At 38.9% G+C, this 16,308-nt stretch overlaps 1 protein-coding gene across 4 annotated transcripts in view; it reads right to left on the bottom strand.

Moving 5' to 3' along the window:
• Nucleotides 1-16,308, bottom strand: part of abca7 (ATP-binding cassette, sub-family A (ABC1), member 7) — a 31,318-nt gene continuing 15,010 nt past the window's right edge. For 3 of the 4 annotated variants that reach the window (XM_028443449.1, XM_028443450.1, XM_028443451.1), the window contains 32 exons: nucleotides 16,136-16,307; nucleotides 15,823-15,954; nucleotides 14,946-15,085; nucleotides 14,737-14,874; nucleotides 14,323-14,567; nucleotides 14,162-14,219; nucleotides 13,873-14,075; nucleotides 13,166-13,292; nucleotides 13,024-13,047; nucleotides 12,237-12,382; nucleotides 11,932-12,056; nucleotides 11,680-11,787; nucleotides 10,848-11,031; nucleotides 10,663-10,757; nucleotides 9,942-9,974; nucleotides 9,764-9,869; nucleotides 9,598-9,672; nucleotides 9,344-9,513; nucleotides 7,268-7,445; nucleotides 7,060-7,175; nucleotides 6,478-6,622; nucleotides 6,199-6,322; nucleotides 5,206-5,335; nucleotides 4,978-5,104; nucleotides 4,805-4,867; nucleotides 4,586-4,692; nucleotides 4,027-4,168; nucleotides 3,714-3,848; nucleotides 3,510-3,613; nucleotides 3,284-3,376; nucleotides 1,765-2,014; nucleotides 1-690 (listed from right to left, as the gene is read on the bottom strand). In XM_028443449.1, the coding sequence (XP_028299250.1) occupies nucleotides 271-690; nucleotides 1,765-2,014; nucleotides 3,284-3,376; nucleotides 3,510-3,613; nucleotides 3,714-3,848; nucleotides 4,027-4,168; nucleotides 4,586-4,692; nucleotides 4,805-4,867; nucleotides 4,978-5,104; nucleotides 5,206-5,335; nucleotides 6,199-6,322; nucleotides 6,478-6,622; nucleotides 7,060-7,175; nucleotides 7,268-7,445; nucleotides 9,344-9,513; nucleotides 9,598-9,672; nucleotides 9,764-9,869; nucleotides 9,942-9,974; nucleotides 10,663-10,757; nucleotides 10,848-11,031; nucleotides 11,680-11,787; nucleotides 11,932-12,056; nucleotides 12,237-12,382; nucleotides 13,024-13,047; nucleotides 13,166-13,292; nucleotides 13,873-14,075; nucleotides 14,162-14,219; nucleotides 14,323-14,567; nucleotides 14,737-14,874; nucleotides 14,946-15,085; nucleotides 15,823-15,954; nucleotides 16,136-16,307 (4,415 nt within the window). In that variant the 3' untranslated portion in view covers nucleotides 1-270. The remainder of the gene's footprint in view (nucleotides 691-1,764; nucleotides 2,015-3,283; nucleotides 3,377-3,509; nucleotides 3,614-3,713; nucleotides 3,849-4,026; nucleotides 4,169-4,585; nucleotides 4,693-4,804; nucleotides 4,868-4,977; nucleotides 5,105-5,205; nucleotides 5,336-6,198; nucleotides 6,323-6,477; nucleotides 6,623-7,059; nucleotides 7,176-7,267; nucleotides 7,446-9,343; nucleotides 9,514-9,597; nucleotides 9,673-9,763; nucleotides 9,870-9,941; nucleotides 9,975-10,662; nucleotides 10,758-10,847; nucleotides 11,032-11,679; nucleotides 11,788-11,931; nucleotides 12,057-12,236; nucleotides 12,383-13,023; nucleotides 13,048-13,165; nucleotides 13,293-13,872; nucleotides 14,076-14,161; nucleotides 14,220-14,322; nucleotides 14,568-14,736; nucleotides 14,875-14,945; nucleotides 15,086-15,822; nucleotides 15,955-16,135; nucleotide 16,308) is intronic. The other variant, XM_028443452.1, reaches the window with a different exon arrangement.

The following is a 16,308-nucleotide window of genomic DNA, read 5'->3' on the forward strand; positions in this document are numbered from 1 at the left end:
TTGATTAATTCCTGAGGAACACTATTCTTGTTTTTTTTTTTTTTTTTTTTAAACAAACAAATCTCTGCTACAGAAAGAAAGAAAAGACACAGTGTAACATTTATCAGTCCCTAACAGGACCTTTAAGACGAGCAAACACGTTGGCAAGGCATCAAAGCCATCGTAACACTGAGGAGGATCAAAACAAACACACTCAGAATGATTAAAGTGCCTTTGGTCCGTGTGTGTGTGTGTGTGTGTGTGTGTGTGTGTGTGTAGCACTGGCCTGCCTCACAGCTCACTCTCCTGGGAGCAGCCCACTATAAACAGTGCAGATGGATTTTTTCTGGAGCTTTCAGTTCTTTTCTTGGATCCTCCCTGATCTCCACTGTCGCTGCTGCTGGATTCCGTCCTGGCTCTGTGGCTCGCTGTCTCTTCCATCTTTTCCTGAGGTGCTGGCGGTAACCTGCTCATGGGCACGCTGTCACCATCCTCCCCGACCTTCCCTGCTTTCGTCTTTTTGGTTTTAGCGGAGCATTTTCGAGGCAGCTGTGGACTTTTGCTCGGCTGAGGAGATGTGACAGGCCGGTTTGTGTTGATGGTTGGAGAGTTACCCTGTGCAAGAATGCTCGGCTGTGACGTGCCATTGCTAATGACCACACCAGTGAGATTGTCGTCATCTGTCTGCTCCTTTGCAAAGCTGACAAAAACCTATAACAAAAAAAAAATAACAATCACCATCACCAAAAATTACTCTTTACTGTCTTTTCTAAATTTCTACACTTTTGTTGCAAATAAGTCATTAAATAATCAATCAAATGTAATGAAATATTGAATAAATTAGGTTTTTATTAGTCTCTTAACCAGCGTTTTTCAAACTTGGGGTCACTAGGAAATAAAATGGGGCCACCTGAAATGTCTAATAATAATAAAGTTATATTTTTAAATAAAAGAAAAAAAATGTAAGTTTGTATTGAGTATATATGTATACGCTGAAAGTTTGTGTAGTGATGATTTAGATGCACAAGAGATGAGGGGTAGGTTATTATAAGTCATTTGAACTTCTTCCTGCTCCTTTTGAGCGCAATTGTTTTAGTTTTGTTATTATGTAAAGTTTGTAATATGCTGCTCAAATGAATAAATAAATATTTATCTATTTTGCACAATTAAAAAAACAATACATAAGACCACAGAAATAGATATATAGTGCAGGAAGAGGACAAAAGCTCATTAAAGTTTAAATAATTATTGTTCTTTTTCAAAATAAAACACTATGCACTGCCTGAAGCAATTGTGTTTCTCTACTTTTACTTTCTCAAATATAAATCTAGTTAAAATAAAACACAGTATAAAAATATCTGAGCTGGCGCATATTGTCACTTACACAACTAATACTGGCGACTCTGTATTTGTGACACAGTATAACAAACATCATCAAAAAACTCATTTTAGAGAAATAAATCTCCAGGGGTCACCAAAAATTTGTGATAAAAAAATGGGGCACGACATGAAAAAGGTCTGGAACCACTGCTCTAAACGAATCATAATCGTAAAGAAAAATATTGATTAAATAATCAATTCCTGAATTTATTTGGTAGATGAAACTTAGTTACAATCAACCAAACAGCAGTTAATAATTATTAAATCTGTTTCGTTATCCTGCATTTGTTAGCATTTAAATAGTTAAAAACGTAAAATCTTTCTTAACTTGTGTTCAAAATAAAATCTATGCCTCCTCCAGACACAAAGCAGATCCACTAATCACTTGAGCATCGTCATGCTCACCTGATCCAGCGTGGTCTGTGACACAGAGAAATCCATAATGTCCAGCTCCTCAGAGTTGTTGGCCAGCAGCTCAAAGACTCGAGCCAGGCAGCAGGCGTGAGCGGGCAGCTGGTACTGCAGCACGTTCTGATGCTGCTCCTTCAGCTCGATGCTGGGAAAAGACGTCTTCATGTAGGCACTGACGGTACACGGGTCACGGTCTGGCTTTGAGTCATCCAGACGAAGGATGATTGTGTATCCATCACCGAACCTACAGAACGGAAAGATGAGAAAAGATTCACAAGTTCTTATTTTAACCATGTCCACCACAGAATATAACAGATCATGTTCTTTTCTGAGTTTACACAGACAGACAGTGAACCAGGGTCGAGTGCTAAGCCTGTAGGTCAGGGGTGTCAAACTCCTTTTACTTCAGGGGCCAAATACGGATAAGTTTGATTTGAAGTGGGCCACAGATTTTAGGTTGGGAAAAAAGTAATTATTTTAACATCATTGAGCCATAGTTTTCAATATCAGTTCAATTCACTTAATACATTCTTGATTTTGCAATCAATTTTTGTGTAATTTAGAGTAAATTTGCGGAATTGTTTGTGAAAAATTGCATCTTTCCATAATTTGCAATTAAAAAGGACTGCATTCATGTGATATAAACAAAAGAAAAAATACAAGCCCCTAAAAATATTGTGGAGTTACAATAAATTAGTGGATTGGAGATACCTACACCTGAATTATTTGGTAATTTACACAAGAATTCAGGTTTACTCTGTCATTTTTACTTGCTCCTGCTCGCCGAATTAGATTTGGCCCCCGGGCCTTGAGTTTGACATGTGTTGTACATCAGATGTCCCCAACCCCTGGGCTGCGGACCAGTGCCGGGTTGCACAGAGAGAATACATAATTTACATTATTTTTGTTGTATTTATTATCTGCTTTATTTTGGAAAGTTACCGGATTCTCTCTGCTACATCTATCTATCCCTCACTCTTGACATACAGTATGTCAAGGTGCATGCCTTGGTCATCGGCCTGAGCATCCCTTTTTAAGCACACCGTAAAGGGGATGCTCCGGCAGGTAAATTACCGCTAAAGTGAAACCTCCACAATAGCAAAATCAACAAAAAACAAGCGTATTTGCGCAGGGTAAAAACGCCAGTAATGAAACAGAAGAAGAGCCTACGACATCAAAGAAAAGGAAAGCTGCATTTAACAGACAATACTAGGAGTCGTAGCAGAAAAACAATCTCAGGGCTCCCACTAATTTAGCGTTATAGTGAGTTGTATTTTTCATGTAATTTATATTTGTTTTGGTGGCATATCTTATGTTGAAGGCATGTTTAACCTTGACGCTGCTAATAAAGTTGTATACACAGTGGATTCACTTTTATTATTATATTTAGAAAATTCCAGCTTTTCATTTATTTTTTGGCCACATCTTAAAGGCCGGTACGAAAAAATATTGTCCGACATTAAACCTGTCTGTGAGGCAAAAAAAAGTTTGGGACCGCTGCTGTAGATGATACCTGTTCTTTAGGTGTTGTACAGATCCGAGACACTGAAACCTCCCGTTGACCATGATGGCCATCCTGGTGCAGAGCGCCTCACACTCCTCCATACTGATCACACACACAAAAAACACATTGATGATCTTTACACTTGGTTACATCAAGGCTCAGTTTGTGGTGCATTTTTCTCTTGTGATGTCAAGTGAAGCCAAAAATGTATTTGACTAATTTGGGTGTTTCCTACCTGTGGGAGGTGAGTACGACAGCTCGTCCCTCTTTGGTGACACTGAGGATGCAGTTCCACAAAAAGCGTTTGGCTTTAGGGTCCATTCCAGTGGTTGGCTCATCCTGACAATCAGTACAAGAATGAAAATGTGTTAATGACCTTGTATTTTCAGTAAAAAAAGGTAAATGGTTCATCCTCGAAGTGAACATCATGTGTTCTCACCAGGAAGATGACAGGAGGAGCCCCAATGAGGGAAATAGCTGTGGATAATTTCCTCTTGTTTCCTCCACTGTAGCCCCCAGCCTCCTGCTCTGAATATTGACTCAGCCCAAGCTTCTTCACCCCCCACTGCGCCACCTACAGACCAACAGGAAATTGCATCATTGTTCTTCCAAATAACCCATGTAACTCTTCTTGTTTTAAAGCCTGTAATGCTAAAAAGAGTAAATTAATCTTATTCTACAATAGAAGATCTGTTATTTTTTATTGTAATAGTTTGTTTTACATTTTTTTTTGTCTTTTCATGGTTTGTTACCTTGGAGACAGATTCCTCCGGGGTGCCCCTCAGGCGAGCGTACAGCTCCAGATGCTCCCGACCAGTCAGCAAGTCACTGATAGCGTCAAACTGTGGACAGTAGCCCATCAGCTGGTGAACCCGCTCCATTTCTGTCAGCACACTAAAAGAAAACCAACAGTCAATTAGGGCTAGGCGATATGGACCAAAATTCATATCTAAATATTTTCACAAAATGACGACATACGATATAAATCTCAATATTTTTTGTACCTCAATGAAGTATTTCTATAATAGACAATTCTGGTTTAAATTTACTATAAATGTATTGTAATAAACTACTACAAATATATGTACAGTATATATATATATATATATACTATAGTACTATAAATGTAAATTTATATTAAATACATTTTCTATAAGCGATATTAAGCAATATTTTAAGCGATATTGTAATTTTCGATATGGCCAAAACAGAAATCTCGATATATCTCTCAATACATTGCCCAGGCCTACAGTCAAAACAAAACCTCAACCTTGGGCAGGAAACAAGTGCTGCTGTGTGAAGGCAGCGTACCTGTAGTGGTTGAGAAAGGCCTCTCCGTGTGTAATGGCCGTATCCCCTGTTAACATGCGGAATGTCGAGGTTTTTCCAGCACCGTTCACACCGAGCAGGCCAAAACACTGATGGAAGAACAGAATTAGAGGCAACTCAATATTGAGATATTCAGAAATCTCTGTAACAGAAACCACTGATTCCACTGATTTATTTCTAGGTCTGTTCTGCCTGCCTCACCTCACCGCGAGGAATCCCAAGACAAAGACGATCCACGGCTGGTTTTCTGCCGGCTTTATAAACCTGATCCAACAAAAGAAAGACTTGAACAGTGAAGGTGAAGGGACAAATGGACAGTCTAAAGTAGAATATGTAAGAGATAGTGATTCCATTGACTACAGTGCTTGTTGTACCTTGCTCAGGTCCTTCATTGTCAGGATGTCTGTTTCTGCTTTGCCACTTTTGACCCTCTCTCTCTCCCTGGCAACGTCCTCATCTTCTGGACCAAGTGGAAGAATCTCTGGCTCCACCCACCACGGTCTGAGCAGAAACAGCAAACACCCAATTTTGTTTACAGGCAAAACCACACCTGGAATCCTTAGCATTGAATTGATTGAAGGGAATGTCGAGTTTATTTGTACCTGAAGCGTATAAAGAACTTGTATTGCAGCAGTATGGTGAAGATGAAGAAAAAAAGACCTTCAGCTGCCATCGCAAACAAGTTTTTTCCCACAAAATCCCACTGAAGAGGATGCAGAGTTTGTTTGGTACCTAAGAAAAATATTTTACACAGTTTACAAACATTAACATTGTTTTAAAATAAAAGAACGTTGGGGTTTCCTGGAGACTTAAAAACTATGGCTGTGTTTGAAATCCCATACGAAAGTACTACTCATACTAAGTCTGACGTCAAAATATGTACTGTATGTAGTGCGTTCACATTAGATAGTATGCAAAGACTGAGTACGTGAGAAATATCAGATGTATACTATATCGTGACATTTTTTAAGTTACACGGTGTGCACACTAGTCATACTCAAACTAAAAGTCAAACCCCATTCCAAAATAAAAGCATCTCTTCTTGTTTTCCATTAGTTTTTAACGCTTTTGTAAATAGGGCTCTTGTTTTGAAGTTAAAGCAGAAGTAAGCAGGAGTGTTTACGACAGTGACATAACCAAAATGGACCTTTAGGGTGAGCGCTAAGCGCAAGTTACTTAGTTCTGCTTTAAGCGGAACCTTTGTCTGTAACACAATGGAGGGGCTCCAAAAATCTCTGAAATGTCAGCATGAAATGTGTTTCTGTGAGTTTTACGGATCAAATGACCATATGTTGATATTCTACTTGGTCACTTTCTCGTTAAAAATGCTTTCAGAACTTTCAAAGGTGGAAAATCAACAGAGCTATTTAGCCTCAGTGTGCTTCAGGTTTTTGTCGTTGTAGGTTCGAAATGCATCTCGAGAAAATTTGAAGTATACTTCAGTGGGAACGGTCATCATCCTAATTCTCCTAACCACACTTATAGTATATAGTAGACTAGACAGTATATAGTCATTGAGTGTGTAATGTACAGTATAGTATGTTAGTATGTGATTTCGAACATAGCCTATATCTTATAAGCTGATGTTTCTGTACCAAGTCTTTGGAAGGCGTCTGCCATCGCCTGATTCTTGGCCATGTCAATAAGTCCTCGTCCCAGGCAGAAATGAGGAAAAATCAAAAACACTTTTTTCAGGATTCTGTTCACGTTGTTCAGGTGCTGCAAAAACAAAAATACAACACAAATTTAGTATTTAGTTCAACTACATTATATTTTTATCCAAGGCTTACAAGTCACTTATTTTCTGCTATTTTAATTTCTGGATTTTTAATAAAATTTTTGACACAGCCCTTGAAGATCCATTAAACTTGTACCTCATCAACAAACAGCTCTAGAACAAAGGTGGCGATGCTGCCATTGATTCCGATGAAGAGATTGATGGAGGTGAGAACAACATAAGCTGTGCTTGGCACCGTGAACAAAAAGGAAGCCGGATACATCAGGGGAGTTATAGACCAGCTAAAGGAGACAACAGAAAGTCACAATGAGAAACATTCTTTGAATTCTGAAATGTTTTATTTTTCAAGTGAATAATAAAGACACAAATGCACTACAAATAATATGGTCCAAATATAAAAAAGATGACTTCAATAAAAAAAGCAACATTTTCAATAAAAAAAGTGTTCAAATGCATTTATTTGGGTCTCAGATGGTTTTTATTGTTGAAAAGGTTTTTTTTCTGATTGACTAATAAAGGCACAAATCTACCTCCATAGAAAATGCATTGTTCAAAGGAATGAGAAATAAAGGAGAAAAAACAGTTATCGATTGATTAGATTTAAAAAAAAAAAACAATGAAATTTACCATAATAAATCTAATTTGATGACCATTTTGATACTAAATTAATAATGCTGCCTAACCCTAGGTAAGATTAGAGATTCTGCTCAGTGCTTACCCATAAAGCAGAAGAAGTAGAACTAGAGCTGGCAGGTTGGTCTCCGAGACGTACGACTGCTGCTGGAAGCTGATAAAGATCAGCACCACCATGGTGGCTGGGACGGTGTAGTTCAGCTAAGGAACAAGACAAACAACATTATTTTTCTCAACCTTACCACAGGTGGAAGACTTAAGAAATATTTGTGTTCTCTGTCTTCAGCACTGACCATGTCCCACACCATGTTGGCCAACCAGTAAAGGATGGGTTTCACTCCGCTGACAAACTGCAGGTGTTTGGCTTTGCTGACGCGTTCCTCAATCAGGAAAAGGACAAAACTAGCCGGCACAAAGGACATGGCGAAGATCACGCAGATGGAAACCAAAACATCCACTGATGTGGTCATCCTGAAAAGTGGAGTTAGGAGAATTGGTTCATGTATGAAAAGCATCAAGTTCAGTTTGAAAGTCGTTGTGAAAAACTAACATTGTTAGTTTTTGAGCTCGTTGTTTTTGTTGTGAACATATTGGCATCATCATGATTCAATATTGCCTCAGACTGGCTAAAGATAATTAAAACTTCAATATTTTTCTTGTTTTATTGCAACATACAAATGCTCACTAAACATTTTATTTTTTTTTAAAAAAGAGCCTTTGTTTTTCTTTAATGTTTGTTTGGTCAATGAACTTTATGCTGACATAATTCTTAAAGAGGACATATCATGCTAAATCCACTTTTTTAGCCCTTAAATGCATTTTGTTGTATATTTAGAGTGTTTAGAAGTACAGAAAAGGTCAAATTAGTCTCTTCAGGTGCTCTGTTGATATCTTTATATTCTGTTTTGGTCATATTTTGCAATCTGTTTCGATTTTTCTAATCTCTATTACGTTTTTTGAACAATAACGTCACAGTATTTGCAGCGGAACTGCCAAATTAGGACATCGACTCCAGGCCCAACACTTCGAGCAATCCGCCATTTTTATTTCTCGCTGCGATTTTGTAGTTCAAGCTCAAGGATGCTGAAGTTACGAGAGGATAAATCAAAATGTTCGGTTGTTGGATGTAGTAACCCACACGCTTCATTACACCGTCTCCCAGCATCAGAACCTTTTCGAAGTGCCTGGTTGAGTTTTATTTTTTACGGAATTGTACCCACATTTGTGGGTAAGGTCATTTTTGTGTGCGCGAAGCACTTCAAGGATGACTGCTTCAGCAACCTCCGCCAGCACAAAGAAGGATTTGCCGAAAGACTTTGTCTGATTGAGGGTTCAATTCCTTATCTTTGGAGACGACGAACAGAGCATTTCGGTAAGCACTTCGGTTTTGTTAGCATTAGCAGTTGCACCGTCTTCATATGTTAGCGCTGTGTGCTCGCTTCATTTTCATCTCGCTTCGCCGGGTCCGACTCTGGCTTGAACATGTAAGTCTGGATGGACAAGTCTTCCGTTGTTGACATTTTGTAAATAACGTGTGAATAAAAAGTTTCTGCACCGCTAGATTATCGCAGCTCTTCTATCAAACTACAAAAATAGCCGAACAGGGTGGAATTGAACCGAGTGTCACCTCTGCAACCGGGAGAGGGGGTAGGGTATGAAGTGTCTCATTTGCATTTAAAGAAGCCGCACCAAAACGAGTTGTTCTCAGAAGCACATCAGAAAAGGGTAGAAAAGGGGCCTGTGGAGCTATAATAATGAGGAATTCAGACCAAAGCATTGCAGTTCCACTTTATATAGACCACAACTGCATGATTTATATGTAAAAAGGAAGGATTTAAAGACATGATATGTCTCCTTTAAATGATATCTGTTGTGAATTTTAATTGCAATCTCAATCAAAAGTTCATATATATATATACACTTAGAGATTTAGTTGGGTTATTTTTTTAACGTAGAGCAGCCAGGAAGAGGAAAACCGGCACATCTGTGAGAGACGGTGCCATCATTAAGCCCCAAGTCGTAGAAAAAAGTGGCAAATTCTGTGACCCAACAAACTGGTGGCTCCGATGGCTGAAGTACGCATTCACTCCTAAGGGGCCTTTACTCTCCCTTAAACAGTGACCAGCGGAGATTACAATTAAAATTCACTAAAAGTAACCTTTGATAATGTGGTCCTTTATTAGGAAACTCACATTTAGAGGCTCTTACTGTGATAAAAGTTGGCCAACTCAGACCTGAAATGCTATGGAATTCCATGCTTTCTTTTCAACTCAATTTAATAATAATTAAAGATACTTATATCGGACCAAAATGTAATACTTTGTTCTCCCCAAAGAAGGATAACAAGGCCCTAAATCCAATAAACTCACATGGCCATTTCAGTGAGCTGCTCCTTGGTCAGGTTGAGTGGGTGATTGTAGGCCGTGATGCCGTGTTTCCTCCTCAGTGGACCTGGGGGCAGACTCGCCCTCAGCAGGCCATTATTCATCACGTTGACAAATGATACCATAGCATGCCATCCTTTGTTGTTGTACCAAACCTGAATCAGCAGTCAAAAAAAAAAATATATATTTTCACCTATTGTGCATAAACTTGATAATACAAAAAGCTAAAGCTCATTTACTTTGACATTGTTTTGACTGTTCAGTCCTCCGAGAAACTCTGGCAGTCTATTGAGCAAATGATCCACTGAACTGTTCTGCAAAAATCATTCAAACCCAAAAAAACAGTAAATACCATGAAGTTCAAAAATGAGAGCAGTGTTAATTGTTTGTGACATCCTGCTGTACCTGTGGAACGCTGTAACGAGTCCTGATCGCCATGACAGAGTCCTGCAGATTGTGGACCTGAGTCACAGTTTGGGTGGCACTGCCTCCAAGAGAAAAGCCTCCGTATCTGTGGTATAGAGGTTGTATACAACTTAAATGATCTAAAAAAAAAACACAAGCTGCGCAGTTAGCATCTTACCTGAATTCATTCACCCACTTCTTAGTTTTAAGGCTGGTGGTAACAGAAAGAAAGAACAGCTTTAGCAGAATAAATAGAACAATAGTTCAACAATAGACATTTTTTAACAATTCAATTTAAAAAAATGAACAACAAAGGATGATCAGCCAAACTAAAAAAATGTTATCATTTGGTTAAAAAATATGAAACTGGAAAATAATATTTAAAAGGATTAAACCTTTTTAAAATAACATATTTTTAATTTGAATTTTATTTCGATAGCCTTCAGAAAAACAAAACAGAACAAACAACACTCAATTATCTAACTAATCAGCTGAAAGGATCTCTAGATAATATCACAAAAAAATTATTAGAAAACAATTTTTAAAAAACATATGTAATACAGTATATATTCTACACAAAGTTTTATATACACAGTTTATACATGCACATCAAACATATATACATATACGTACACATATATACACATATACATACATACACATGCATGTACTTAATATTACTATTTTACTATTTAATATTTATGACACAAATTTCATCAATTCAATTTTAAATACAAAATATAGAGTGGCAATATTTTAATTCATAATATACTCCATCCCAATTTATACCTTTTGTTATGTTTGAGTAAGTATTACTATATTTTATACCATTATATACATATTACATATAATTGCTGTTGTAGGTATAATTAAAAAATAATTAAAAACCAATTAAATACCTTTTCTTTAGTATTTGAGGGTAAGTCTTCAACAGGTAGTCAGAGATGTTGTAATTCGTGAGGTTTTGCAGGACGTCTCCAGTTGCTCTCCTCATCTGAAAAATAAGTTAAAATAAATCTGATGATGCTTTTATTCTAGTTAGGAAAGTTCTCGTATGAGTCGGCAATTTTAACCCAATCCTGACCTGTGGAGGTGGCAATCCACCGGAACCGATGGGACACTCTGGGAGCATGCGACGTGTGTCCTCTGTGCTGCACTGACAGTCAGGCGAGGGCTTGTCTCTGCTCCAGTTTCCACGAGCAAACATCTGCCAGGTGGAGTAAGAGATCTGAGGCCTCATGAACAGACCAACGCGCTGTGCCTCACACCTGCACAAGGACCAAAGTCACTGTAGACAAACGTAGACACTCCAGCAATTGTCAGGTATTTATTATCCTCATGATTTCGAAATATGTATCACAACAAATACTGACACAGCGTTTAAAAGTTCTTAACAAACATCTTACGTCAGGGGTGTCAAACTCATTTTAGTTCAGGGGCCAAATACAGACCAGCTTGATCTCAAGTGGGCCACAGATTTTAGGGTGGGGGGAAAAGAACAATTTCAACATCAATGTGTCCCAGTTTGCAATTCCAGGTATAAGTTACATATAAAGTGTAAGACACAGACAATATTCAAGCATTACGTGAACGTAATCTTAAATTCACTTGATATTATAAACAATTGTGTTATAATTTAGTAAAATAATGTGTGGAAATTTGCAAGATTTGGAAAAAAAAAATTGTTTTTTCATCAATTTGACATTAAAAAATGAATGCCATCATCAGGTAATATAAGCATGGGAAAATTGTACATTTGTATCCGGAGGGGTTGATATATCTAAAACAGAATTATTTTTTATTTTACACAATGATACATGATTTTTCTGTCATTTTTATTTTCTCCTGCGGGCTGAATTAGATGCTCTAAAGGGCCGGATATGGCCCCCTGGCCTTGAGTTTGACACGTGTCTTACGTGCTGTTGTCATTCTCGTCTTTTTCCATACACTTGGTACCAAAGCCTGGTTCGTCCAGAAGAGCTTCCAGCAGGTTCTCTATGGCCGCGTTGCCAGGAGCATCATTACTGTATCAACAAACCATCAGTCAGGGAATCAAACAGCAAAAACAACCACTACACTTATTTACAACCTTATCGGCGCAGAGTAGAAAAATGAAACATTTTTCTGTGCAGACCGACGTAGGGAGGGGAGTGTTGGAAGAATTATACCTGAAGAAAGTGTATTGTTCTCCATACATCCAGGGCTGCAGCTGAAGGGCGGGGTATTTCCCAAATGGAGGAACAATAAGGCTGAAGAGCAGAGCGATCAGTACAAACACAGCAGGCAGAACAATCTGAGGCACAAAATGAAGGTAAAAAAAAAAACAAGAAAGAAAAGTATTAAAAGAATCCTATAATCTTATGTTGTTTAAGATCAGACAAATGTTACATAGTGTGAAAGAGGAGTTGGAGAGTTGGATTACAGTAGCCTTTAGCCCCGAGTGATAATTAGCTTTTAATCGTGGATGACTAACCTGAGCCAAAAAGCCCCTGCGGCTCCTCCGGGCGTAAAGCCAGCGTTTAATGAAGAGAGCTCTGAGCTGCTGTAAAGTTAGCCACCAGCCGATCAAAGGAACCTCATCCCGGCCATCGTCACTCAATGGATCCGTCTCCAGAGGCTCTGTGAGCAGGACACACTCAGAGTGAGCTGACAGCTATGTGTATGACTGAGGAATACATTAATGAGCTGTGAAATGATGGAGACTATTCCAGGATCAGAAAGAAAAAAATCAGTCAATATCATGTTCTTTGGCAAGCAGGTGAGCTAAGTCAGGAGTGCCAAACTCATTTTAGTTCAGGGGCAAATACGGACCAGTTTATTCTCAAGTGGGACGTAGATTTCACACGGGAAAACCAGCAATTTCAACATAATGCCTTAGTTGTGTATGTAAGAAACCTACAAAACTCAAGCAAGAAGTTACAGATTGTTCTTTAAAATTCCTTGATTTTGTGCCAATTTTTTTACTTAATCTGGGCAATTTTTGTGGAATAATTTGAAGGAAATTGCAAGATTCTGAAAAAAGTTCGAGTTCTTTCAACAATTTAAGATCATCATGTGACATAAGCATTACATTGTGGATTTTCATTGAATTTGTGTCATTGATAAGGCTGAGATAAATACAAATGAATTAATTGGAAATGTACCCAATAATTCTCATTTTCTCTGTCATTTTAACTTTCACCTACGGTCCGAATCGGATGCTCTAAAGGGCCGGATTTGGCCCCCGGGCCTTGAGTTTGACACATGTGAGCTACGTGTACCTTTCTTTCGAAGCTTTTTCTTTCCTGGCAGCGTTATGGAAACAAACAGTCACAATGGACATGAAACAGGAGACAGACTGGTGGGTGCAGTGTGCACAGACAATGTGACTGTGTGTGTATGTGTGTGTGTGTGTGTACACACCTGCCTCCTGTCCTTCTGCTGGATTATTCTCAGCACTTCCTGATGGCTGTGGGCTCTGGGGGGAGAAATCTCTCTGCGTTTCTGGCTCAGCATCCACGGCTGTTTCCTCCGCCACGCGCAGAAAAATCTGAACTCAAAGAACAAAGTCACTTTAAAACAAGAAATAACACTCATAATTACATAATAATAAATTATAATTTCCCCAGCAACATGTAAAAATCAGGGTCCCTTATTTTCTTTGCCTTCTTGCTTTCGGGCGGAAAGGTTTGCAGTGTTCGTACAACAATAAAAAGCTTCTGTATTACCAACTGTGGAACAGACAGAGTACTGAATTTAAAATAATTACGAGCATAATTCTGTCTAAAAAGAAGCAATAAAAAAAATTATTCTTCAGTGGTATGTGATAAATAATCAGTTTGCTTGTTATTTGGAGAACAAAAGTTGCAGGATATGTTACATTATTTGAAAAGGAGGTATGGTTAATGTAAAAGAAGTAGAAAGTAAAGGAAAAATGAAAAATTAAAGGGGTATGATTACATAAGTTTTTACTTCTTCCTACTTCTTTTCGTTCATGTAACCTGGGATGCTAGATACTGTTGTTTGTTATTTCTTGATGTTACTTTGTTCGATTTTAAACAGTTTTTAAGTTGTAATTTACATGATCGAAATAAATAAATCAAATCGCTGTATCTGTGTCTATGTCTCACCTCTTCTAGCGTGCTGTTTGACAGGCCGTAGCTGCTGATGCCCAACTCGTTCATCCTCTGGTCCAGCTGGGAGAGGAAGACGGCGAGGCTGCTATCCTTGGCGGAGTCCTGTGGCAGGTTGACCACCACTTCCCTCCTGGACTCCTCCACCAGCTTGGCACCAGGGATGTGGTGCTGCATTAGCGATAGTAGAGCCGAGAGGTCTGCCATTGAAAAGATGATTTTCATAAAACTGCTTCATGCTCAAAATGCTGATTTAGTGACACTGAACCTACGGTCAAACACTTACTTGAGTTGGTTTCCTCACTTCCAAGCCCGGTGTCTTCACTTAAAGAAGACTCACTGTCCTGAAAACACATTTTGTCTTTGAAAAGCTTTGAACAGGAATCTCTTCTGGAAAATAACCCCAGGACACTGAGAACTGATTTTGGTAGTGAAACAAATGTGAACCTTAGTAAGAGGAGGCAGTTTGTTGGTGCTGATGCTAGTGTTGGTGCAGATACTGGAGTTGCTGGGCGTGTTGGTCTCCAGTCCTTCCCTTTTCACCACCGTTAAATAATAGCCAGATCCCAGTTTGGACTTTAGAAAGAGAGGCGAGCCGCAGCAGCACAGCTTCCCCTGAGAAATGATGGCGATCCGGTCACCCAGCAGCTCCGCTTCGTCCATGTAATGAGTCGACAAGATGATAGTTCGCTCTGATGGAAGAGTTACACAGAAACAGCCTTATTTATCAGGTTTTCCCATATTCCCATATTCATATAGTTTTTTCCAACTTCTAGCTAGTGTCATGTTTTTGCTAAAGCCATATCTAGTATACCCTTGAAAGAATGAAATAAAACACAATCAGAAGCTGATCAGCAACACCTTTGCGATACTTCAGCAGGAGGTCCCAGATTCCTCTGCGGGAGTAAGGGTCGACTCCGGCTGTGGGTTCATCCAGCACAACCACCTTCGAGCCTCCAACAAACGCTATTGCCACAGAAAGCTTCCTTTGCATGCCACCTAGCAGGCAGAGAGAAGGACAGTGAGGAGGATTCAATGCATACTTATCTGACACTGCTGTCTAATCGTACCCGAGAGGTTTCTGGTCTGCTCGTGACGTTTGTGCACGAGGCCGACGTCCTCCAGCAGAGTGTCCAGTTCATTGTTCACCTCCTCTTCAGACAAACCCTTCAGACAGCCGTAAAACCACACATGCTCTTCCACTGTGAGTCTGAGAACAACACATAGAACTTATCGTGTCACAATTTATAGAATTCATTCAATTTATGCAAATATAAATATTTCAGAATAAGTTTTAGGGGTAAGACTTTACTTTAAGTTTCATACATAATCCTCACATTATTATGACATGACACCTGTCATTAGCATGAATAGGGTGTCGTGAAGGCTGTCATTAAGTGAAACCCTTTATTACCCTAACCCTACCCAACCCCACGAGAATTTACCGAAGGGTGTCATAACTGAGCGAACAACACTAAATGACAGCCTTCATGCTAACGACAGCGTAAAGTCAGCCTCACGTATAAAATGTCAAATAAAGTGTGACCGTTTTAAGTATAGCTTTTACACAATACTAGGACTTTATTTTAGTAGAATAGTGCAGAACATTTATTTATTTATCTCGCTTGCTCCTTTTTTTAGGGTTGCGGGGTCTGCTGGTGCCTCTCTCCAGCTCTCAATGGGCGTTAGGCGGGGGTACACCCTGTCCATCACAGGGCTTATTTATTTGGTTATTCATTCTTTCATTTGATTCAATATAACCAGCTGTCAACCAGCTACCGGTACATTAACCTGGACAAAAATAATAATAACATTTTTTTAAAAATCTGATTTTAATTCATCCATCATGACTTAAAGTTAAGAATTACATTTCAAAACTAAAAGTACCAGAAGGCCTAAATATTCTCGAAACTGAAGATATACTTTTTCATCCTTTAGGGGTCTTACATGTCAAACAGGACATTGTGCTGAGGACAAACTCCCAGTGTCCTTCTAATGTCATCCATGTTGTAGCGAATGTCCCTCCCTCTGATGTAGACTGTCCCAGATGTGGGTGGGAACAAACCAGTCAGGACAGATCTGATAAAACATCAGACACAAATATTACAATCTGAGACTGAGTGTAAATACTCTCCATCATGAACGAATAAGTAAATATGCACAAAACTAAATAATCCTTCGTCATTCCAATCTCATGTGAAAGAAATTCAAAAGTGATGAACAGACAGTAATAAAGATTGTCTCTGCTTGCAGCTCTTACATGGTAGTGGTTTTTCCGGCTCCGTTGTGACCAAGAAACGATGTGATCTGTCCTTCGTAGAATTTGAGGTTGAGGTGATTGACGGCCAGTTTTCCCCCTTTCTTATAGATTTTAACCAGATTTTTGATACTTACGCCGAGGATCAAGTTATTGGGTTCTGGTTCAATGTGATC

The sequence above is a fragment of the Gouania willdenowi genome, chromosome 4 (assembly GCF_900634775.1).
Source record: "Gouania willdenowi chromosome 4, fGouWil2.1, whole genome shotgun sequence".
In the NCBI taxonomy this organism is placed as follows: domain Eukaryota; kingdom Metazoa; phylum Chordata; class Actinopteri; order Blenniiformes; family Gobiesocidae; genus Gouania; species Gouania willdenowi.